This window comes from Lagopus leucura, unplaced genomic scaffold (genome assembly GCF_019238085.1).
Source record: "Lagopus leucura isolate 7727_CA_CO unplaced genomic scaffold, USGS_WTPT01 Super-Scaffold_100054, whole genome shotgun sequence".
Classification (NCBI taxonomy): domain Eukaryota; kingdom Metazoa; phylum Chordata; class Aves; order Galliformes; family Phasianidae; genus Lagopus; species Lagopus leucura.
Genome location: NW_024962300.1, coordinates 457,548 through 482,751, shown reverse-complemented (window position 1 = coordinate 482,751; position 25,204 = coordinate 457,548). Strand labels below are relative to the sequence as shown.

The 25,204-nt window shown below is 49.3% G+C and overlaps 1 protein-coding gene across 1 annotated transcript in view; it reads right to left on the bottom strand.

Moving 5' to 3' along the window:
* HYDIN (HYDIN axonemal central pair apparatus protein) overlaps nt 1-17,453 on the bottom strand; it is a 116,780-nt gene extending 99,327 nt beyond the window's left edge. Inside the window, exons 1-5 of the mRNA XM_042886119.1 lie at nt 17,212-17,453; nt 16,185-16,332; nt 3,285-3,416; nt 2,265-2,390; nt 1,106-1,225 (exon numbers count right to left, since the gene is read on the bottom strand). Coding sequence (XP_042742053.1) covers nt 1,106-1,225; nt 2,265-2,390; nt 3,285-3,404 — 366 coding nt within the window. The 5' untranslated portion in view covers nt 3,405-3,416; nt 16,185-16,332; nt 17,212-17,453. The remainder of the gene's footprint in view (nt 1-1,105; nt 1,226-2,264; nt 2,391-3,284; nt 3,417-16,184; nt 16,333-17,211) is intronic.
* Nucleotides 17,454-25,204: the final 7,751 nt, after the last annotated feature.

Here is a 25,204-nt window from a genome sequence, read left to right as displayed (position 1 = left end):
CCACCTACTTCACACCCCAAGAGCCTTTTGTTCATATCCAGCAGGCAGAACTGGAGAGGGCTCCACACACCCACTTTCCTCTCCCTATACGTACATCCCATTGCTTGTATATGAGAAGGAATGGCCCCGAGATGTGCCAGAGAAGGTTGGATATGAGGAACAATTTCTTCTTAGAAAGAGCAGTGATGCAGTGGCACAGCTGCCAGGGAGGTGGGGGAGTCACCATCCCTGGAGGTGGTCAAGAACCACGGGGATGTGGCACTGAGGGACGCGGTAGAGCAGGTTGGGGTTTGACTTGGCAGTCTGAGAGGCCTTTTCTAACCTTAATGATTCCACGATTCTACACGCCTCTGTGCCAGAGCTGTATCTTTTATCACATCTTTCTTTTTCTGACCTTCCTCTGCTACCACGATGTTTACTTCTATGTGCCAAGAGAAACCCCTGCACGCACGATGCTCTCCCCAGAGCACCTCCGAGCTCAGCTCCTTTCCTCCCTCCTGTCTGCTCCCACCAGCTCACACTTGGCACATGCCTCATTTGAGCAAACGTTTCCCCTGCTGAAAGTGAAAAGGTCTCCATTTTCCTCTTTAAACTGGAAGCAAACATTGCTGACGTTTTTCCAACTTTTCCCTTCTCGACTTTCTTGAGAAATCTCAAAACAAGATTATTTCAAGTAAAGGCAGGGACCTCCAAAAGCCCATTACACTGGGCGTGCTGTGGTTCTCCAAAGGGAAAGCAGAAAAAGCCACGTTATCTTAGAAAAGCCTGAGCAGAACCAAATTAAACTTCACAGGAACCTAAGAAACGCAACTCTGAAGGTGAAGCACAATCAAAGGAGATAAGAACTGTGCAGCCCTCCACATGTCCACCCGTCCAGAGCTTTCAAGAGGAAGGATGTCATCTCAAAAACCTCCTTTGGGTTAAAACCCACCCATGCATGGTCAAAACTAGTGATAAAAACTCTAATATCACAGGAACACGTCCACGTCTTTGTGACAGGAAGAATGTGAGACACTTTGTTCTGGATATGGCACGCTGCATTTCACACGTATTACACCACTCTCCTCTCCAGCACAGTGTTAGAGACACGCAGCCCAGCACTTACCGTGTCGTTGTTCCTCAGAACCAGGGGTACCTCGTAGACCTCACAGGGGACATAGCTCTGGAACACCACCTCGGATGGGAAAGGCTGGAACAAGGTCTGATCCAGGTCAACTGAGGAGAACTGGAGATATGAGACAGCAGTGAGAGGAGCCAGCGTGCTCACACTGTCCTAGAGAATTCATCAGAAGAGCACTCAGGGAAGAGCTGAAGCCCAAGAGTTTGCGTAGGGCTCCAAGACCAACTCCTGAGATGAGCTTTGCCCTGAGACAGAAATCGAGTCCCACAGGTCCCCAGATATCTCATCTGGATGCGGAGCACAGAAACTAACGAGCATAGAATGGTTCCAAAGGAGAGAAGGCCAGAAGGAAAGCAATGCAGTAGGACAAAGGCAAGTGGGGTGAGCGCTGGATGGTGGTAAAGTTCACCTCTTGTCAAGCATCACTGGACAACTTGAGTAAGGCTGGACCTGGCATCTTTGTCTCCCATGAGCTCTGTGTGAAAGGATGATTTATTTCACGCATGGGGCACTCATCCAACGTGCCTCCACCTCCTGTGCTGCGCAGGGCAACTCTGCACCAACCCGTTACAGGTCTCTGCCTGGCAAATTCCTGCCCAGCAACCCACCTCGTGTCACACGCTGAGCAATCCTCCAGAATAAAGCACATCTGCTCCCTCTGCCAGGTGTGGGTACCTAGCAGGACCACGCAGCTGGCAAATCCAACACCCTATAGGGGTCCCAACCCAAAGCATTAATAAAATAGCTTTTGTTAATCAATTTTGAGTCATTGCCATAGGGCACCCAGTCTTCAAGGGCCCACGCTGCCACCAGCAATGGAGCTGTGGCCATTAGGGAGCAAGGATGGAAGAGGGCAGATTGTTTCCTGCTCCATCCTTCTCCCATGCTGTGCTTTAGCAAGGGTAGCTAAGCTGCAGCACTGATTTCAGCAGTTTATTTCTATTGGCTTCAGCATTAAAAACATCCCAGCGATGCAAAAACATTTTGCCTTTCTCTCAGCATGAGGAACTCCAGCACCATCAGCGCTTCCAGAGGGCAGCAAGACCTTCTCACCCTGCTACCGAGAGAAGCCGGGGGCAAGCCTGACATACTTGCTCCTGAAATGCCAGGTTAAACAGCAAGGAAAAGGGCAGGAAAACAGTACCTTTTGATAGGAGGTGTCACTCATGTCCAGGAGCTGCACAATGCGGGGCCGTCGTGTGCTGTGGGTGCTGGCCAACCTCTGCTCCGTGGTGAGGGACATCTCCTTCAGGAAGGCAGAAGGAGTCAGCTGCAAGGCAAAACGCAGCCAGGGCTGCAGAAAGGCCTTCCTCCTGAAAGGCTTTTCTTGTTCAAGCCCTACCGATGAATCATTTACAACTGCAGCCACTAGGACAGTCCTGGAAGCCCCATAAGTTACCTGCTGAAATATTCATCGCCAGTAAATTAATTATATAGAGCGGAATACACAGGCTCCAACAGAGCAGCTCTGTCCCATTAGCCGCTCCTCTGTGATTCGAAGTGACACGTTTGGGGATTTCTGCTCTTCGGGCATTTGTTTCCTCTTTAGCTTTGCTGCATGGAGCCAGTGACCTTGGAGGAGAGCAGGGAGGAGCTTTGTCTCAAGTCCCCAGCTCCACACAATGTGATTGCGTGCAGAGATGTCACTGCTGGGCGAGTCCCAGGAGAGCAGCACCGTGCCAGGACCGGGTTTGGGGTCCGAGTCCTCATTTACCTTGTTCTAACTGCTTGTTTTCTGCAGGTTGGCCTCACAGACCCTATGCAGAGGTCTGCATAGATGTCTCCTCAATAGAGGCTCAGCACTGGGTCAGCTCTGGTCGGCAGAAGGAACATTTGGGGATGAGGAAGAGAGAGTTTGCAGCTCAGCAGTCGCGGGTACCATCACAGACTGTGGCTGGAGGCGTCCCTGCCTCACACCATGGGGACACAGCAAGGAGCACGTGTTGGAGCTCCAGCTGTCCTTGTGCAATACCTCATAGGCTCAGCTCAGTTCCAATGCACACAGACAAGAGCCTGGACTTCCCCTAAATAAACCAACACACAGCCTGTCCCCAAGGCACTGCAACAGCCACCTCCAACAGAGAAGCATGGCAGCAAGGAGGGGGACACGGAGGGTGGATGCTTCCCACCTTAACAGCTCCACATGGCCACAGTTGGTACTTACTGTTACCGGCTCCTCCACCTCAGTGACCAGCTTTGGGTTAAAGGGTGCCACCACTTCTTTCTGGAACCCATCAGGGCTTTTGGAGGATCCCACAGATTGGTGGAGCTTGTTGGTAGCCATGTTTCAGCCGGCCTGCAAGAAGCAGCAATGGGACTTTTAAAATCCAGAAGAGAAGTCAGACTGTAAGGTCTCAGTGCCAGCACTGACATATCAGGATCTGCATCCAGGCTGTAGCTGGACGCCTGGACAGGAGCATGCCCATGCACTTGACAAAGGAGGAAGCAACGCAGCAGTGCCAGCCTGCTACAACTTTGCTCTCAGAGTGCTCAGACCAACAACCTCAAAGCCCCTGGGATCATGATGCATCAATGACAGCACACCACTTTCCTGCCTTGCCAGCCAAGTTTCTACCCTTCGTGCTGGGAGCCTTCTAACGAACAGAGCATTGAGTTCAATACTCTGATGGGAAGTTAGCATTTCTCAAGGCTAATTTGGTTGGTTTAAGCTACAAAAATTACCCAACAAATATGATTCTTTCCAGGCATGAAATTACCCTGGTGCTCAAGAGCATCTTCTCCATGGAGAACAAGGGCCTTAATTTCCCTTTATTAACACCCAAACTCAAAGCTCCCTACAGGCATCACTGAGGCTGTAACAATAGTGAGAGCATGAAACCCTTTAAAAACCAGGAGAAAACCTTTAAAAACCACGAGCAACGAGTTAAAATGTAAACACATGAAAGCAGGGCCACTGACAAGCCCTCTATAAGCAACCCCAGGAAGTTCATCACTTCAGTCCTTCACTCCACAAGCAGTGCTGCACACATTTATGGCATCAGACTCCTCACGCAGTGCTAGGAAAGGACAAGCACAGAAATCAAGGACAGCCCTCAACCCAAAAGGCACAGACAGGCATACATGGTGGCTGTTCCCCCTCTGCTCTTATGGCAGAAACAAGGGAGCACAGCCCAGTCCTGCAGACACAAGGACATGCTACAGCAAGGGATAGGATTTCAAGCTGGAAATAACTATTTTTTCAAGAGAAATGTAATGGGGATGATACAACATTAATCTGGATTTCTACGCTTTATTACTGGGTCTTGAGAATAACTGGATTATTTGTTACAATTTTCTAGCTGTAATTTAACTTTGCCTGAAATTAATCCTGTTCATCATGCCCAAGATGACTATTTCCATCCCCCATCCCATCACCCCCCACCTCCAGCAGGGCACAGCTGCAGCTCAGGGCCTTGCTGAGCTCCAGCGTGAGGAGGGGACAAGCAGAAAAAAAGCCAGCCCCACTGGACAGAAAGAAGCCCCATGGCCCCACTGAGGTGTGGTGGGGGCTGCAAGCAGCCAGAAACGTTGAGGACTGCAATCCTTCTGTGCTCCAGGTCTGTTGGACCCAAGGGCTATTAATGGGTGATGCCTCTGGCTCTTGGCACCTCGGTTTTGGGTTGAGTACAGATGCCTCTTGAGCTGGGCATCAGTCCAGAACTGTGAGCAGGTTTTGAGTGGAAGATCCAAACATATCCCCCAAAAGCCCATAGAAAAGCAAAAAAAAAAAAAAAAAAAAGCTAAACTGAAGGTCACCAAGGACACACAGCCTTCACTCTCCCCTAAGGCTTCTTTTAAACCACAGCCAAGCCAGAAGTCTCTGCCACCATTGTAAGCTGCACAGCAACTTCATAACTCCCTGACACCCTTCCATCTCCCCCACGCGTGCTCCTAGCTCAGTTCACTCCTGCTGAGCATCACACAGCTGTCAGTCCTCCAGCCAACAGACCTCCTCACCCCCACCCCATGGTCAGACCCTACCTTAGGACAAGTAACGAGTGCTTCTCTAGCAGGATTCACTTTGTGCAGCACCCAGTCCTGCTGTACAAACAGCCCCAGTGGCTCTGGATGAGCCAGGGGGACAGGAGCAGGGCAGGGAGCCGTTGGGATGACATGGAGCCCAACGGAACCTGGAGGGTAACCGACAGGACTCGGATGTTGGGCTGCCTGGGTGCCCTCCCCACAGCCCTCTGTTACAGCCCAGTCTTCCTCGTGGGAGCTGCACCAGCTCCCCAAAGCAGAAAACATCATGAGGGATGGGGACATACAGCAACAAAACCATACTCAGCACCCTAGGAGTAATACGCCACAGAAAGCACGCTGGCCCAGCCATGAATTTTCACCTTCACCCACATCACAAACATAGATGCGGGCTCCAGCGTTTGTGGCTTTGGGATTGCTTCAGCTCCAGGTTGGGAGCACTGACTGCCTTTTGCCTTGGACTTTCTCAGTGTCCCCATGGGGTGACTTGGGCTGCGTGGTTTGCAGTGTCACCCAAATGAAAATTACAGCCCTCGCAAATCACCACAGCCCATCCATTCCTTAAACATCTCACCCCGCAGTGAATGATGGTGGCAGTGTCAGAAAGCACGCCTTCGAGTAGCATTTGTTAACACTGCTGGAACAGCAGACAAATGAATTCAGATGCCACTGACAAGGTAATCGTTTAAGAGGACAAGCAAAGCTTCCACACTGGCTTACAAAGCCAGGGTTTAACTTCTGTTTTGTTCACCCAGGGAGGACTCCAAGCAGCAGGCAGAGCACCTTGTTGCTGCAGCACTGGCCATGCCTTGGGGCTGTCCTCTGCTGCTGCAGCTGCTGAATGCCTCTCTGGTGGGCTTATTGCAATTAACAGCACCCATAGGTGCACCAGCCAAAGCCACCCATCCTCCAGGAGGATCTCAGCTGCAGGGAGGTTTTTGTGAGGCGTTCAGCCCCAGCTGAACCAAATAATCACATCTGTTTGGGAGGGAACAAGGAGCTCCGGGCTTGAAAGCCAACATTCAGTACCTGGGAATCAAGGAGATCTCAGCCCTGAAAACAAGTGCAGAAGCTCATGCCAGAACACCTCTCAACTAATGCCCAGCCACAAACCCAAGCAGGAACCCAAGAGCTGGGGCTAAGGAGTCTCAGATGTGACAGCTTCACGTGCTCAAGGCACCAACAGATGTGCTGTAAGGCCAGGGGGAGCACCACCCGTGCTTATGGTTTCATCTCAGGAGGCAGAACTCAAGAGATGTCACGGTGGAAGCCATCAAGCCTCTCACACCTGGCTGAAGATGCACCCACAAACACCTTGTGCTCCTTCCCAGTAGCTCCCAAAGCAATGTTAGAGCCTCCCCTGCCCAGCACAGATGTGATTCCTGCCTTTTGCAGGCAGATGGCACACCTGGAGCCAGCCTTCATGCTCCACCAGTTGTCATTGACCTCAGTGACCCAACCCCACACTTGGTTTTGCTCCTGCTATTGAACTCACCACCTATTTCTCCTGTTTCCAGCCCAAAGCATCCCGCTGCACCAGGCCGAATTCCTCAGTACTGCTGGGCAAGAACTTGATTTAAACACCAGCAGCTGCTACGCAGCCCTGCCTTGCACGGGTTCTTCACTCTCAAGTTTTGGGCAGTGGCAAATGAGTCACTGAAATGGCCACAGAGTGGAAAGAGAAGGAATGAAGAACCACCCTCGTTAAAAGTATGGAGGATCTGAGCCCTGGATTCAGGAGACCAAAGCAACTTTCAGCTTGGATGCCTGTTCCCTCACTATCGAAGACCAGGATCATCTTCAGAGGAAAGCAAAAGGGTTCGTTGCATGATGTGGGCTCACAGCTTTTGCAGTGAGACTTTGCAAGAAAGCTCTGCAGAGCATCTGCCTGCTCCCAGATGAGCCTTCGTGGTCACGAGCTGCACGAGTGGTCAATAAAAGCACATGTCAACCTCTGACCCAATGAGTGCTTGGCTCATAACCCAGGCTGGGGTCACACAGCCAAACTAACCACATAGATGTGTAGGCAGAAGGCAGGGCTGCATGCACACGTCCAGCATGCGAAGTCAAACCAAACGAGAAATAAATACCACATTTCTGTAGATATTAAGGAAAAAACAGAGGGGTTGGGATGAAGGCAGCTCCCTGCCTGCACATGCTGTGACTGCAGGCTGGGAGCTGGTCCCTCACCAGCTGACTGCCCTTCCCTGCCCATCAGCACACTCCGCACTGCAGTAGAACCCAGCTCTTCTTGTAGCACAGACCCATCTGTGGCTGAATTCTCCTTTGGTATACACACTGTAAATCTTCTTTCTCCTTCCTTCTGCAGAGACAAAGCATCTCTCTGGAGTAATTGGATAATTGGCCTTTCGATTATGCTTTGCTGGAAGAGCAAGACAGGAGATCTGTTAAAACCTCGCATCAGGATGCTATTGAACAATTTTGTTAGTCTAAATCATCTTGCCCCGTTCAGGCTTAAGTAGCAAGATCACATTTCTTGCCTAGAAATCGCCTGCTTAGCCATCATTACCATACAAACAGCACCTCAAGAAAGCCAAGAAAAGAGAAGCAGAACTTCCAGGACCAACCTCCAGCCTACTGCTAAGTGGCTGAGTGCTTTCTAAATCAAGTCACGCTACCCAGGAAGCTTCACCTGCCACCTTCACATTCCACTCCCTCCATATTTTATCACTTAGGGGCTGTCACCCTGCAATTTATCACAAAAGCTCTACCACAGCTGAGATAATTAATAGCAGGCTGGTATTACGCCTCCCATTCGACTAAACTTCAGCCCTCAGCTGGCTGTTAGGTGGCCCAAATTTCTCTCCAAGGTCTTCTGGAGGCTCTTTGGCTCCATGTATTATAACTGCAGCTCCTTCCTCCAGCACTTACAGTGTTGTTCGCCTTCCCTGCAGCCTCTCCCATGCACACCCAAGCAGGAAGAAGGGAAACTGCCAGCATTCCTGGAAGACACAGCCTCCTTTTCTGACCCACCTCCAGTTTCCAGTGCAGGCAGCAGGATGCACCCTAACCAGTGACCCCAAAGGACCAGGCATCTGCTGAGAGGCACCAGAAGTTGCAAGCCTCCCAGCTGTCCTGATCTGCCACCAAATAAAGCTGCATATATATTCATACCCAGCTCTCACCAGGCTGCTTTCATCTTTGGAAGAAAAGAAGCATGAATTCAACTCAAAGATGCCAACCTGGAGATGAGCTGGTAACTAAAAGGCAGAGGAATAAACTTCCCATGATCCCACCTTGGCTGGATTGAGCTTTGGGTCAAATCCTTGGCTTCAGGGATTGCTGCCCTTGGACAAGGGACAGAGGCTGTTGCTCAAAGGAAACAGCCTGGAGGTGTGCAACAACCACAGAGATGGGGCACCGAGGAACACCGTCAGTGGGCACAGTGGGGTGCAGTTGGGCTTGGGGATCCTCACCATCTATTCCAACCTTAATGATTCTGTCATCCACACCCTCCTGGATGCACGGTGAAGCCAAGCCTTGTATTCTCCCTAGGCACACACAGGAACTGCCTCTTGGGAAGCCACCTACGGATGCACAGCACCAGGAAAGGACAGTTTTGCAGCCACCTCCATCTATCCCCATCTGCTGCACTTTCCACCAACCTGCCCACCGTGGATTACTCCCAGGCACCTCTTGATGGAGGGACCCCCCAGCCACCGATCTGTGTTGCCACACAGGGTTAACCTCCCCTCATAGATCCGTGCCCCCTCACCCCCAACAGCACTGAAAACTGCCCTCTATTTCACCCAGCACCCCCCTCTATGGCAAAGGAGGGGACCCAGCTATCACCACCTCACTGCAGTGCCCTCACAGCCCCCCAGGACCACTCTCCCCACCCCACGGATGCACTCACACTCCAGTCCCAAACTCAGCACTGCCTGGCTGTTGCCATTCTTGTTCCCAGAGCAACGGGACCGCCCAGCTGGGCCCACGTCACTGCCCTGGGGACGCTGCCAGGGAGGAGGTGGCCATGGGACGTGGCTGGGTGCAGGATGCTCAGAGCTCAGCATCCCACTGCTCAACAACCCAGATGCACTTCCCCCTTTATTCCTATTTTATTCATAACAAAATAAAGGCACAGACAGTAGAGACAGCTGCTGAGCAACACTTTCTCTCAAACAGCAAAGGCTCAAACAAAAAAGACCATGAGCACAGCAAGCACACACGGAAACCTCCCCCAAACACAGAGCATCCCTGTGCTTATCCTAACACAGAGCTGCAGCTAGGGAAACACATGGCAGAACACAAAGCATTTCTCCCAGCTTTATCACCAGGGCCAGATATAAGAGAAGCAGCTTTGGACAGCACACAGGTTTGAATTTTGGGTGGTCTACAGACAGCCAGGGGTCGGACTGGATGGTGCATGCAGGTCCCTTCCAGCTGGGGATATTCCACAGCTATCACACAGCCCCCTCTCATAAGCACAGCCTACAGCTGCCAACTCTTCACTGAACCCAAAGGATCCCAGATGTCATCACTGAGGAGCTCCAGGTGGCTCTGAGCTCCATATCCCTGCAGTCCACTCTAACAGATGCATTTCACCCCAGTGCCTCTGCTCCATGTGCTTGTGCAGGGTCAAACACGGGGCTTGAGCAAGCTTAGATCTTGCCAAATTTTGCTTGAATTCCTTATTTCAAGCCATAGATGCTTCTGCAACTAAAGAAACAGAACTGATTCACTGGCTGACAAGACCACAGTAGCAAACTGAACTCACACAAGGTGGCAAATAAGAGCATTTCCAAATCAGACATCCAGAGATTAATTTGTCCTTTGTAGCAAGCATGAGCTTATTTCATTAAGAATCAGCCCCCCACACCTCAGACTGAGCCTAGGGCAAATGCCACCGTGTGAAAAAGTGTGAAATAATTACCTAAAATAACATGTCATCACTTCATCTTCCCCAAACACTCTCAGATGAAAATGCTTCTGCTTGAATAGCTGGAACTGCAGCCATTAATGCATTTCACCTGGGAGCCTGTGCATCCTGCTCCTGCATCACAGCCCAAGGGCTGCATCGTGAATAGTACACAGTACTACATAGTGCACAGTACAGTGAATTCACAGGGTTCCTTCATGCAAAGGCACAGAGGTTTTATTTCTGAAGATGGCAACTCGTCACAGATCAGCAGAAACATGAGCAGTAAATAACTAATACACACACGTGGAATGTCTCATTCTCGCTGTGAAGTCTCCTCAGAGGATCAAGCAAAGATTCACATCCTTGCAATAATCACCCCTGCTATGCAGCACATCACATTCCCCTCTGCCAAGCAAGCACTGCCCCACCATGCTCTGACTTAAGAGCTGCATTACCTACGGGTCAATCCATCCTTCCATAGCGTTCCTCATACTGCTACAGGGATGAGCAAGGCATTAACAGACAGTAAACAGCAGGGTTCTGAGGTCAGGGAATCAGAGGAAGATGTGCAGCTTTTCCCAGCCAGTGCATCCCCCTCAGTCTCAGGGCAGCAAGTGAGGGTCAGTTTACTTACCATCAGCACACTTAGCCAGATGGACACTGTGCTAAGGATACCACAGCTCCCAGAGAGGCAGTGCTGCCCCATGCCTGCAGACATCTAAGGTCAGGCTGGATGGGGCTCAGAGCACTGACGGAGCTGTGGGTGTCCCTGTTCAGTGCAAGGAATGGGAGCAGATGGCCTTTAAGGGTCCCTTCCAACTCAAATCTTTCTATGATAGTCTGGTTGTTTTCCACCCCCCCCCCCCCCCCCAATAGATTAAGGCTTGTCAAGATGTTGCACAAAGTTGAAGCAGCTGTTTTTCCTTCCTAGACAAGTTATCTGTGAAGCAAAGCAGAGTTAACAGCACAGGAGGAGAAGCCTGGGATAGAGAAGCTCAAACAAGCTGGATGGGGAAAAGCACATCTTAAGAGGTTTTTTTTGTTTGTTTGTTTTTAATGTAATGACCTCAATTCCAAAGCCACAACTCAGTCACCCAGCTGCCCTCTCTGTCCTGGGCAACCCCTGCAAAACCCACAGAGGGGTCAACTCCCTTTGCACCCCTTTGACACCCCAAACCTTCGCAGGAAGCAGGGGCCAGCTGATGCAACAAGATTGCTGCACAGAGCGTGGTGATGGAGCAGGAGGAGTGCGTGCTCCCTGTGCAAAACACTGCTTTATTTGATTCTCTCAGCTTTTGCACACAAAACCCTCGGGGGGCTCCAGCGTTTTGCAAAACACATGTGCTCTGCCAAAGCTGCTTAATTTCTGAGGACAGAGAAGGTAAACACTGCAGATTATTACTTTTCCTAGCTAGCAGGGACTTGGAAGGAAATGAATACACTGCATCCCCAACAGACAGCCCAGTGGACTGCAGGGAAGTGGTGCTGTACATGCACACCATCAGGCAGATTGCCCTTCACTGCTGGCAGTGGAGCAGAGGGAAGCCACAGCCAGCTCCTCCCGTAGCTTCTTCACTACAGCCGTGGTTCTGCAGACAGCAGGCAACCCTGCAACGAGCCTGAAATTAAAGCCACGCTTTGCACAAACACACATGGGTTTAAGACACTCTGTAGGATGCAAAGCACTGCAGACACTGCTCTCTGACCCGAACCCCAGGCTTCAACATGCTTGGAGCTGTAGAAGTCTTAATTAAGAGCACCTCCTCAGAGCATGCTGCCCAGATACAGATGTGAAAGCAGAGGAAGAGCAGTCTGGGGGCACACAGCAAGCTAGGAGAGAAGCCGAGTCCAACCCCCAGGCTCCTAAGCTCAGTGCTCAAGACAATGAAGTAGTTTCTCAAATCAGTTTCAGCTCTAAAACCTCACACATGAGATACGAATCCTTCCCCTGCAAACAAAGTTGGTTCGTGGGAGAGCTCAGATGTGGTGCCCTGATGCTGCAACCATCTGGGTGGGACCCACCTGCAACAAGGACAAATGGCACAGTAATAAGCACAGGCCAGGGAAGGAGAAACACCCTTCTTGCTTCCTTTCACCACCAGGAAGCATCATCCCATTTCTCTGCTCTCAAGAGACACCACCAAGCTTCCCTGCCCTCATTAAACCCCCCTCTGCTCCATGAGCTCACAACTGTTTTCTGCCTTCTGCCACAGTACCCAACTGCTACCATTCAGATCAACTCAGAGAATCATTCCTGATCCACACTCACCTCCCATTTGGCTGCCCACATTTCTGACTTGATGCAGCAAGATTTTCCACTAAGGACTGCCTGCCTTTCTCCCCACTGCTTGATTAGTTGGTCTAATTAGCAAGGCCTGATGACGCTGGTACTGCAAACACCAAAAGCAGGGACTCCAGGTAGGTTTGCACCAGGCCATCTCAGAACCACCACACCTTTCCTGGCATCATCCCTGCACTAACCACACCAAACCCACAGCACCTGCAGTGTTCTATACCATCACAACATTTCCTACTGAACAATAACTGCACTGAGATCACTTACCCAACTGCAACTTCATGAAGTAACAAATAATCCTCTTCAGTTCAAGCAGGATTCATATTTCCCCCCCTCAGAGAAAGAAGGGAAATTAACTTGGCTCCTTTCAGCCACATTTCCCCCTGCTTTCCTCTGAGTAATGCAATCCCACGTCACAGGAGAAAGCATTGATTTTTTTGGTAGTACATACCTCAGCACACAGCCCTGGGTTTGCTTTTCTCCCTTCTGATTCCCACCATGGCAATCAACCCTTTCCTCCCTTTTGGCTTATTTTCCATCTCATTTCCAAACCCTGCACTCTCTTCTCCCTGTCTGCTAAAGTCAAGACAGTATTTCAAACACATACGCTGCGGAGACCCTGACATTGCCTGTGCAGCCATCAAATTTGAAAAGAGTAAATTGTTTTCTCTCCACAGCTCTTCAAAACAAAGCAAAGACCACGGCCCCTGCAGGTGCGATGCCCTCTAAGGTTTTCTTTTATACTGTGGCACCACTTCATCCAGCCAGCTGTCTCAGGAGGTAAAGGCACAAGATATATATATACACACACACACTTCAAGAAGTTATTCACAGTTTAAGGGGATTTTCTGATGTGTCAGTGATCTCCTCTGGCCATCACAGCAGAGGAGTGGAGAGCCTCACCTCCCTCACATCTGGCTCTTCTCAGCACTTGGCAGGGCCTCGCCAGAAGGTTTCTCACCTCATCCTGTGCCACTCGGCACCACAGGTTGGGGAGTCTTCCGTACCTGAGGTACAGGAGTCTACACGCAGAGCATCTCTCCTCCACTGGCTCTGCTGAAGGGCAGAAACAGCGGTACCAGGCAGGGGGGTGGAAGAGAACATCAGTCCTGCCCCTAAGTCCTCTCCTCACAGCTGGATGAGATGCTTCAAGTAGCACTGCTCCTTAAACAAGAATTGGGCAGGAAGAGATGCAGGCAGTAACTCCACAGTGATACTGGCCACTAGGAACCTGAGTACTACTCAGCTCTGTTTGTGGTAGAATTTTTTCTGAGTCCATGGAAAAGCTCCTTGGCTCTGCAGCAAGTCTGTCATCTCTCACTACCAGGACTAGCAGCTCTCACTCCTGCAGAGCATTTTCAAACACCAACATCTGGTTCTGTGATTTGAAGCAAGAAAAAAAAAAAAAAAAAAAAAACAAGTTTAAGTGGGAGACACAGAAAGGACAAACCCAACCTGGGCCCTTAAGAGCACCTGGCATCATTACAGCCATTACAGCAGCTACAAAGCACCAGAAGCACTGCTGTGAAGGGAGTAGCTTGTTTTACTTATCACTGGTGAAGCACTGAAGGGAAGAGCTGGTTTCCTTGCTGCTGTCAGGCCAGCTGGTGCAGCTCCCTGCAGCACAGCTCAGGGCTGAGGAGATGGTGGGGCAGCCTGCAAGCATCACACTGATCACAAGAGCTGCCAGCCTTCTGCCAAATGAACTGGGAGCTTTGTTAATGAGCAGCTACAGGGAGGCTGTTCTGGGCTGGATCTGAACCAGTGCTTACTAATTCTTGAGCAGGGTACCTAGTGCCTCCCTAAAAAGAGCCCTTGTCCCATGCTGTGAGGGTATATTTTGGTAGTGGGAGCAGAGAGGCAAATTATCATTCTCTATAGAGACTGAGTAAGAAAGTTCTCCTCTGAACCTCTTCCCATCCTTAACATTACCCTCAAAACAGCCATGAAATAAAGCAGCCAAAAATGAAGACAGCCCCAGACATCTGCTCTAGTTTCTCCTTGACAGAAACACTCCCCTCCATGGAAAACCAGCACTGTCATAAACATGTGTCCCCAGAATCAGAGGGGAAAGTTCAAAACAAAACAGGAGAGGAGTCACTTGTGACACAAAAGAAAGACAGACAGGCCCATGTGGAAGCACCAACACCCCAAGGAGTGGAGAATAAGACCATTTAAATTAGCAGAGGTTTTAGAAGACAGTAGCCATTAAAAACAAAAACAGAACAGTACTGATAACATTTTTAAATAGCCCCAGAACAGCCAAATTTGCATCTCTGCAAGGCTCAGTACTGCAATACAAACTTACCTGATCCAGGGCTGCCAGCCTCACTACAGTTTTGCTTTCTTTTTACTAGATCTGTTCTAGAAGCAGCTCAAGAGGATGCAGGTTTGATTTGAGCAGCCTCTCACCAGCAAAGATGAAAGCAAGGACCTAAGTACCTCGTTTGTGACTTCCTCTCACTGAAAAGTCTTCCCAGTGCACTCCAGCACCTGATCTCATTAGAAAGGAAAAGAGGGAACAGATGGGAACATAAAAAGGAGCTGTCAGCCATCAGTCACTGACCCTATCCCTCTTCCTGCTGCAGTGGGAGTATGACTGCCTGCTCTTGGAACAACAAGGCTAGCACAGGAGACAAGGAGGATTTCAGGTGGGCAATAAACAGAAGGAGCAGAGGAAGCCGTGGTAAATAAGAGCTCCTCTTGTCAGGAAGAAATTTATCTCCAGTCAGGAAAGATGCACGAGGACTGTGCAGATCCAGGAATGCTTCTGCCCCTGCAAACAACAAGAGCGAGCAGGTCAGATGAAGCAGGTGCTATGCCTGAAGCCCTCACAGCACTCCTCTACCTCCAAGCTATCAGCAAACTCAGGAACAAAGTCCCACTGTGCAAGCAGGGAACTCCAGCAGGACCTTTAGGAAGCCTGCAGTCCAGGCCCACAGCCTGCAGTTTGGATACTGGAGAGCTCCAGTAAGCCTCCACAGACTCCGCTCCTGTCATACATTCAAGGACATAAAACAAGGCAGGTATCTACCATCCTCCTTCTCCAGGTGTCTGCTTCATTCCTGGCCACACAGCTTGGAAATCTGGCCTTTCAGGGGACCTTGAGATACACTTCAGAATAACACCACTCGCCTAAGATAAAGCTGAGAAGGAACCTGTTAGCAGGTTTTACCACATCAGCACTAAATATCCCTACAACAGGTGTAACAAGCTTAATCACAATTAATCACAATCATTCCCCCATAGCACAAAGCCAAAACAAGCCCAAACAGCAGCTTTTCACCTGGGAGGGGGGAGGCCTTCACCTCCAGACCTATCCCAGGTCTTCATTCCTAACTTCCCAGCAAGAAAAACACCCATTTCCATACTCAATGGAAAACCTTTCTCTCTTTCTTACAAGAAAAGAAAATCTCTCTGCCATGCCAAAGGCAGTGCAGCATGTAAGATGGACCAAGGATGACAGCAAATGTCAGAAGCTTGCACTGATCTAATTATGGCTGTGCCAGGGACCAGGCAACCTGACTGATCTCACAGTGGGACTCAATTTCCTTGGGAGACAAGCCCAGCAGTAATTGTTAGAGAAAAGGCAAAGTCACAAGGGCTGGTGAACAACTCACATTCACCGTGTGTGAGTGCTACAGAGTTCATCTCCCCTCTCCTCTTGTAATGCCTGACCAACTCAGTGCTTTGGCAACATATGGAATAAGCTTTTTCATAGAAAATGCTGCCTTTCACTAGACAAACTGTTTGGGAGGAATAGGTATAGCTGAGACACCTTGTCTTGTCCATATTCTTAGAGCACGCTGACTCTATTCAGTGTACTGAAACATATGCTTGCTGCAGTCCTGAACAGAGCTGAGATGCTGATTGTATTGTGCATTAAAATTAAGATCCAAGCTTACCAGGCATCAGCTTTCCTCTGACAGCTGCCTACATGCAGGTTCCTGCCCCACAGGGGACACACAGAGTCATAATCCAGGCTTGGGCTATGATGTGGAGGGTGGGACGCCCAGCTGCTCGCCTCCTGCCTTGGTCACTCACCCCTAAGCCCTGAAGGAAAAGGGCAAGGAAAGAGCACTGAGCATCCAGCTGGTATCACCAGCCCTCAGCATCACCTCTAAAAGAAAAACAACAGGGCAAATTAAAATTACATCAAGATTTTCTGGAGGTATTCGCTGATGAACTTAAAGAAACACAGGTCTACAGCTTCCCTTCAGCACAGCCTCAAGGCAGCTGCCTTCTTCTAACCATCCCCAGCTGCTGTTGCCCCTTTAATTAAGATCTGGATGCTAATCTCTCCCAGCCAGGTTCACATTGCTGGGCTGTTCACAGGAAGATGTTTTAAGCTTGATTTTCCTATGGAAGACAGTTTCTAAATCTGCTTGGAAATCTTTTTTTTTTTTTTCCTGGCTGGTCTCACCAGAACTCCTTTAACAAACTCTCATTTAAAGACACATGTGGAATTAACCAAGTTAGTTACACTAAACCCTCACAAGGATAGCTGGGCTGCAAAGGGAGCTGATGAATCTCCTTAAGGAGATCTGGACAGTGATGAGACTGGTTAAGAAGCCAGCCTGCAAGCACCACGTCTCCACAGCAGAAGCAGTGACAGCTCTGCAAGCTACTCTGCAAGGCTCCAGCTGTGTGTAGAGTTTAGCTCCCTCCTCCACTAGCTTGCAAGCCCTCCCTCCCAGACAGAGGGATTAGATAACAAGCCTCCTTTCAGACAGGACATCACAATCTAGGATGGCAGCTGTGGTCCCTGGGCTGAGCTTTGCTCCTCTCTGCTGCACAGGAAGCTTTTCTGCCTCATTGGACACACTGCCCACCCCTGCCCTGAACTCAGGAGAGAGCAGCGCTTCCACACCGTGCTTCCTTTCCCTACAAACTACAGTCCCTGCACTTGGGGCTGCCTCTTTTTTATCTCACCAGCACAGCCAGCTGAAAGGCACTCAGTGCTGAGGATTCCACCAGGACAGCAGTATTGCTCCTTCCAAACAGGCAGCATTTGCAGGGCAGGAGACAAACTGGCAGCACTTGCAGAGAGCTCTGAAGGCACATCACCTTCCAGAAGCATCCATCGTTCATCCTGCTATTCTTGGCTCACAGCAAAGCTCGTTTGTTTTCTGAAAAAAGCTGAGAGAACATAACACATCCTTGCACACATCCTGTCACCCTGGGAACTAATCCTGTGCTCATCCTCCTTGATTTAACTGTCCCTTTGAGCCTACGGCACAATTTCAAGGCTTCTGGCACAAACAGCTGGCACAAAACACAAACAAGGGTCAGATAGCAAATGTAATCTCTCCTGGGGATGTTTTCCCAAAAGAAACCCAACTCATTATGGTGATAATCCAGGTGAGCCTGAAACAGCTGCTCTTCAAGAGAAGCATTAAGATTGGAAAAGACCTCTAAGTCCAATGATCAACCCATCCCCTATTGGAAAGAGGGCCAATTTCAAAGTTAAACATGATCGCATACTGTTAAATATCTTCCAGGATGGAAATTCCCAAACTTTCAGGTCACATAAGCCTCTATTCTGCCTCTGAAATTTCCTGATACCCACATCTGTCCTTTTGGACCCTGTGCCATAGCTGAAACATCCTGCATTGTTCTGGAAGCTGACCTCAGCACAGTCCTTGAAGAGAAGAAAGTCTCCCCTGCTTTGATTGCTTTCTGTTTTTAAGCAGCCATCTGTTGAACTATCAGCCGAGACAAAATTGCCAGCTGCTTTGTACCAAAGAGGGAAGCCCGTGTTTAGCTGAAAGGCACTGAAAGCATCCACCTTGTGTGTGAGCAGTGAACCAGTAATCCCATGGAAAGAGGAAAGGAGCCTTTTTGGAAGCTGGGGTAGGCACCGAGGCTGAGTCTCTCTTCAGGTACAGCACAGACATCAGTTGAAGCCTGGGGCAGCAGCACCAGCCCTGACTACTGCATCAACTTTGTCGCTGCCCTTCTGTAGTCTGGAGCTGCTTGAGAACCTACAGCCTGCCCTGCAGCTAGGAGGTGAATATGCAGGGCAGCACTGGGAGTCAGACCAAGGCTGGATGGTCCAAATGGATTTTTCTCATTGCTCCTCCACTGCTGAGCAAGCTACATTGGTCATGCAGCAGAATACAATACATACCTCTTCTTCACAGCCTTGCAATCCAGCAGCACGAAGGTCTGTCCTCAGGGGGCATGGCTGGATTGAAAGCACAGCACTCTGCACAGAGAGCATGTCAGAGAACGACAGGCAGAGAAGACATCAGTGATGCACTCGTTAAAGAAGCTGGGCGCTGGGATGGAAGAACAACCAAGGCTCTGATAGCTACGATAAACCTACAGTTGGTAAAAGAACAGCAAGTGCCCCCGTTCAGAGGAAGAGCTAGAATTTGAATTAGCAGCAGCAGGCATGGTATGGGTTAGTTAATCCAATGTACCATCACAGCAAACCTTTCCCCTTGCCCTGAAGGAACTGGCTGCAAACACAAAGCGTGTCCCAGTGAGAGGAAGAAGGTTCAGCATATTACTGATTCAAGCTTAACTGCCTCTTGTAACAAGCACACAAGGAAGAGTTTGATTTTTCTTTTCCTACATTGAGGTACATCTTTGTGCTTGTTCTCTTTACCAGGAAAAACAAAGGTAACCCTTGGAGCAGGAACATAAAGGGCAAATCCCAGGTCAAGTCACGTACCTGTGCTGTAGGACTTCAAGTTCTGGTCTCTCAAAATACTCCATCACAAAACCACCCATGGCTCCTTGCAGTGCTGGAGGGGGTTGACTCTAGCACTGACTTTCCTCCCCCATTGTGTTCAGCTAACAAACAAGGAAACAAAAAGAACAAGTCAGAGATGGGCATCCAAAAGGGCAGCTGCTGATTTAAACCAGAGGGATCCAGCCAAGAAATGACAGATGCCAGTATCCCAGACAACTTGATGAAGCACGTGTTACACAGGCTGAAAGAAGGGCTTCCTGAAGCACCCAAGCCATACAAGGGAAGAAAAAGCAGAAATCACAGAAACATACCACAGAATGGCTTAGGTTGGAGGGGACCTTAAAGATCATCCAGCTCCAAACCCCCACCACAGCCTTGGGCACCTCCAGGGATGGGGTACCCACAGCTCTGGGCAGTTGCCCCAGGGTCTCACTGGCCCTCAAGTAAAATATTTCTTCCTGACATCTAACCCAAATCTCCTCTCCGTTAGTTTAAAGCCATTTCCCCTCATCCTGTCACTGTTGGAATGTGTAAAAAGTCAGTCTCCCTCCTTCTGGTAAGCTCCCTCAAGTACAGGAAGGCAGCAGTGAGGTCTCCTCAGAGCCTTCCCTTCAAGCTAAACAAGCCCAATCCCTCAGCCTTTCTTCATAGGAGAGGTTCTCCAGCCCTGTGAGCAAGTGGCCTTCTCTGGACCTGCTCCAACAGCTCCACATCCCTCCCACTGGAGGTCCCAGGCTTGGACACAGTACTCCAGATAGGGCCTCACGAGGGCACAGTGACAGGGGTCAGTCTGCTCCCCACCCCACGCCACCCCTCTGCTGATGCAGTCCGTGATGCTGTTGGCTTTCCAGGCTGCAAGCACACACACCTCTGGCTCAAGTCCAGCTATTCACCCACCAGGACCCCCAAGTACTTCTGCACAGGGCCGTTCTGAGCTCCTCTATCAGTATGTATAGATATGTGGGATTATAGGGCACTCAGCCTAGCTCAGCCTTGTTAGAAAGCAGATAATATTCCTTAGAATCAGGCAAACCCAGCTCATGGGCTCCAAAAAGCAGAGCTGAAGCACTACTGAGAGCCTAGAGATGCTCAGCTAACATATGCCAAACCCCTCAATAAAACAGTAGCTCTTTTCCAATGGACGAGTAATCTTCCCTATCAAGACACAATCAGGAGTCCAGCCCTGATTTGGCTGGGACAGCCTTTCCTCTGATTAGGAACCTGCAGATCTCAGCCACTGGGAAGATTCTTGCTTGCAGGAAGATCGCCTACAGCAGCCCTTCAGATTAAACAACAGGCATTCCTTGCAGGGCCAACACTCAACCAGAGCTGCTGCTCAGCTATTCACACAGCTGCCTTCCTACTGAGTAATTAATGGGAAGTTGAACTATTTTTAAGCCTGCCCTGCATCCTCATAGAATACAGCTTCCTAGAGGGATACATCCACAGACCTACAGTAAAGGTTGTCCTAATTCACAGAGACTTGGCAAAGCAAAGCTGTGCCTTAAGGAGAAAAACAGACCCAAGATGGGACCCCTGTGAAAGCCACTGAAGTCTAGGACAGAAGCAAAAGACTCAGATCTGCATTAAAAGAGGCCACTTAAAAGTGCCTCCTACCTTCTGGTCCATAAAGCCATAACTTGCAGCCCAACCACATCCAAGGAAGTCTGAGATCTCTGCTATAAATACCAGACAGCCTCAGATGTCTCCAGCTGAGGCTCGGGACTGGCTGGGTTATTCACAGCCAGGGAATTAGCTAAATGCAGTTTAACTCATTTGTCTGCTTAATTTAGAGCGCTCTTAAATCCCCGTGTATTGATCCATATTGCCAGAGGTATTTTAACCTTTAAGAGTTCATGCTTTAAAAACTCGCAAAGGAAGCTGGATTCTGAGGCCCTGCATCCCCCCCCAAAGGATGTGTACGAAGGCAGATGGGCTAAACAACCCATCCCTTCAAGTATAACAAATAATACAGTACACCATCTATTTTTCTCCTGGACTTTGTCAGTACAGAGCTGCCAATCAGCCCCTGGCCACAAAAGCACATGTCCTAATTAAAGGCAACGTGTAAACGCCCAAAGCAACGAAAGCAGAGCTTCACCGGTGGCATTTGGCAAGTGACAAAATGGAGAAGCTTCAGCTAACAGTTCTTTGAAGGGCAAACCAAGGTTTATAGGCACCGATGCCGGAAGGAGGGCGTTAAATATCCCCAATTGGCAGATTTAATAATTGTCTGGGAAATGTCAAACGCTGCCAAAATACAGCAGAGCTCACTGCAGCTTGTAGCAAGGGGCTCCTATGGGTTCACCTGGGAACATGGGCGGATGGGTCCTCAAGCTCTGCCAACACAAAACAGCTTGTTAGTTGGTACACAGAGCACAGAACCATTGGGGAAAAAGAGGGCAAGTCAGCCTACCCCAACAGCCAGCATCTCCCTGCAGTACCTGAGCTGCAGCCCAGTGCCAACACAGACTCACTGTGTTGGTGCCCCAGGACCAAATGTTCTGCAAGCTGCACTCAACCCAGTTCAGGGAAAAAGACTTGACGAAATGTTCCTCAGTTCTACCAGGACCTGATATTTCCAGGAACTCTCTCACCTCAGAGGAAAGGAAATACAAGGAATTTTTTGTTAAAGTGTTCTGAAACAAAACACAGGAATGGAACCCACTGCTACAACAGCAAGACAGCTGCCACAGGAGTCCCTGAGCACCTTCCTTCTGGCCTCCAGCTGCACGGGATTGCTTTATACCACCTTACACAAAACCCAAAACAGAATATTTCCTACAAGTTGCCAAAGAAATGGCTCTGAGGTTGCCCATAGGATTAGGCATTAGCTTGTAAACCCCCTGTTCTCTGCAGTGAAGGCCGGCAGGTCTGATTCAGCCCCAGCATTAGGGTTGGGTTCTGAACTGGCAACATAAGTGGCTTCAGCAGGATCAGAGCTGGACCACAAACCCTTCCTGGTTAGCTCAGGCCCTGCTGTCTGACCAGCTGGATGTCCTGCAGCAACCCAGCTCCAGAGTCTGGCTGGGGGGAGGAAAGCCAGTTGTGACACAGCCAGACAAACCCAGGACGTGGCCAAGGGCTGACAGCACTCAGACCCCAGTGCCACCATCCCTTCTAAAGAGGCAGCTCCCCATAGGGTCAAATCTTCAAGAAAAAAAACAAAACAAAACATCAGTTGTTCTTCCGTCCTTGTTCAATACTTCAACGCCAAAGCAATCAGTGCCTTTACACCACCTCTGATACGCTCAGTTCAGAAAGTATCCTTTGAGGGGAAAGAAGAGGGAAGGCATTGTGTGGGGCAACATACCATCCAAAGGAGATTCAGAGAACTGAAGTTTCCTGAAACCAGCCCACTCTCTAGTTATTTCCTGTCTGCACAAGTGCTTGGAATGGCAGAGCAATAAAACTCATCTCAGGAGAAGGGAAAAGCTTTGGGGATGAGCGCAGGGCTGCACACTCTTTAAAAGCCAGTGGAGCACATCCTCCTCCTGGGGGTGGCCAGCCCTGTAATTGCCACATTGCTTCACTGTAATGATAGTGGGAGAGAGTCAGGACAGCTGCAAAAAGTAAATGAGACACTTCTCCAAGAGAGGAAACAAAAAAAGGAAAAGAATAATCAAGGCCTTCTTTAACCCAACTGTTTGAGCAGACAAGAAAACAGGAGTGCCAGTGATGGGCAGCTGGGGTGAACAGCCTGGAGAGCCACAGAGGAAGTTAAACCCAAAGCTCAGCCAACTCAACCTTCTACCTCTACAAAACCAGAGCAGAAATCATGCTCTGCTAGCTAAGAGCTTGGTCCAGGTCTCCCTTCTCCATCCTGCTTTCTAACAAATGCTGAGCCAGGCTGAAATGAGGGTGTACACAGCTGAGGAGACCCAGGTTCCCTCCTCCTGTTTTCCAAGGCAGATCTAACACCCAGGAAAAGCGAGATCTGGGAGTCATCAGACACACCATCTCATTTATTCCCTGCAGCTGCCCCTATTCTTTCCCCCATATCATTATGGTCACAATACATGGCAATTACAGTCCGCCCTGCAGGGACATTCTCCATCAGGTTCTGAAGTGCACAGCTCCATCTAAATTGAGCCAGCTTTGAGATCTTGCATCTCACAGCTCAGCAGGAAGCTGGCTAGTTGAGTCCTTGACAAAACATCACTCTTCCCCAACAGTCCACCTAGGACAGCTTTTCTTGCCCTCTGCCCCTTTATCAAAGAAAGGCCTGCAGTGTCTGATGGCAGAATTCAACCAACTGCTTTCTTTTGTTGCTTTACAGCACTGCAGTTGTTACCAAAGTGCCTCCAAAGGTTCCCAGTTCCCCTACAAAGCAGGGCAGGCTGCCCAGGCATTTAAGCATCACACAACAGGTTTGCCTGCTGCTTTACAGTCAGCTGAAGTACCGAGCAAACCCTGGACAATTTATTGTTATTGGAAAGAATGAAACTTGAAGGCGTACCAGGCCCCTCTCCAAAGGCCTTAGCATCACTGCTGAGTGCTACACCCTTCATAAAAGATTTGTTCTTTGTTAGGTTTGAAGATAGGGTGCCCAGCATCCTACATGAAGCAGCCCAGGAAAGACAGAGTGCAACCACAAAACTCACCTGCCACACTGTGCCACTGTGTTCAAGAGGAACAACAATTAGCAAGGCTTGCTGGTCAGGAGTGGTTATCTGGCTAGGTTAGACACCTTGCATTGAAGCTAAATAAAAAGGCTCCAGATTGCATTCAAATGAAAGCCATGAGCTCCTTTCTTCAGGCGCAGCCTTGTGATCTTGGATGCAGACACCTAGTTTTTGCCATAATCTTATTAGGGAGCACAAACATCAAGCAGACCAACTTTACACAGCAGGAATAGAAAGGAACACCCTAAGGATACAGAGTGAGCCTGGCTACACTGGGACCTGAGAGAATAAGAAGTCAGGAACAACACTACTTTCATTTAGTTCTCAGAAATCCTCAGAGAATGACACAACCTTTAACTGCTTTTCTTCAGTCACTTCTGCAGTTTGGGGCAGTACAGCTCATTTGAGTATGTGCGCACTCAGCAGGTACAGGACTGTAGCTGAGAGCTTTGCAGCCTCTTCATGCTTTCCTACCTCACTGCTGTTGAAATGTCCTGAGTTCTAAACCTGGAGATGTGGCTCTGCAAAAATCCCCCAATATGATCAAGTTACTGCTTCAGGCATATCCTATCACCTACTGAGGATGTGATCTTGAATACACTGACTGTTAGCAATTCAGTTTTTCCAGATCAATTACTGGGATAAAAAGGAATGTGTGCAGAAAGTCCATAAATGCACACAGCCAAAACACATAGGGATAACATACAGGACCTGGAGAAGGCAGAGTTGGAAGTAAGGCTGCTAGTTCAACATCTGCCCATTCAACATCTGGTAATGACAAACAGAATAACAGAGACTGTGACTTTTTCTAATAGCAAAAAATTACTTGCCTGAGGTTTAGAGCTCAAGATCCCTTTGTAATGTCAAATCAGGCTCCATAGCACCCTGGAAACTGCGTGAGCCATCCTGGAAGAGATCATAATTCTGAAAGATTTCAGCTGCTTCACCTGCAGTGCTGAGGACCTGACAAATCTCTGCCTGCAAGTGGTTCAGCTGCCTCTTCCAATCCATTACATTTTCACCTTCACGATGCCTGCTGCTCCCCACTGTCAACAAAGGATGGAAAACAGGACACAAGCAACCAGAGCAGGGTATCAGAACTGGCAACAGGGCTCTGAAACAGAAGTGACAGATAGTGAGGTGTTTCACATTGCAAATACAATACAGTAAGGGCAAGTGACTTCAGGTCTAGAAATATTTGCCCTAGATCAACCCTCCTTCTTGTCTGCCTCCTCCAGCTTTCCAGTTCTGCTGCTTTCCAGGTATGACTTCTTAGTGAAATCGCTTTCTTCTCCCTTTTCTCTGGGTTTTTCCTATTTGTTTGGGGTTCTGTCTGCTTACGTTCTTTATTTGCTTCAAGTCTCTCCGCTTTTAGGGTTGTTTGCAAATTTTTAGTCACGGACAGTAACAAAAACTCTTCAAATCATCCTGAACAGACATAGTCCTTCAGTACCTCAAGCAGAAATGCAGTGGGCCCCAAAGCATACCACGTTTAATTCACACACTGCCTATTTTTCTCCTGAAACCCTCAGCACTACATGAAGTTTAGAGCCCCCAGCTATATCTGTCGTATCTCCCCAGCAGAGGCTTTCAGATACAT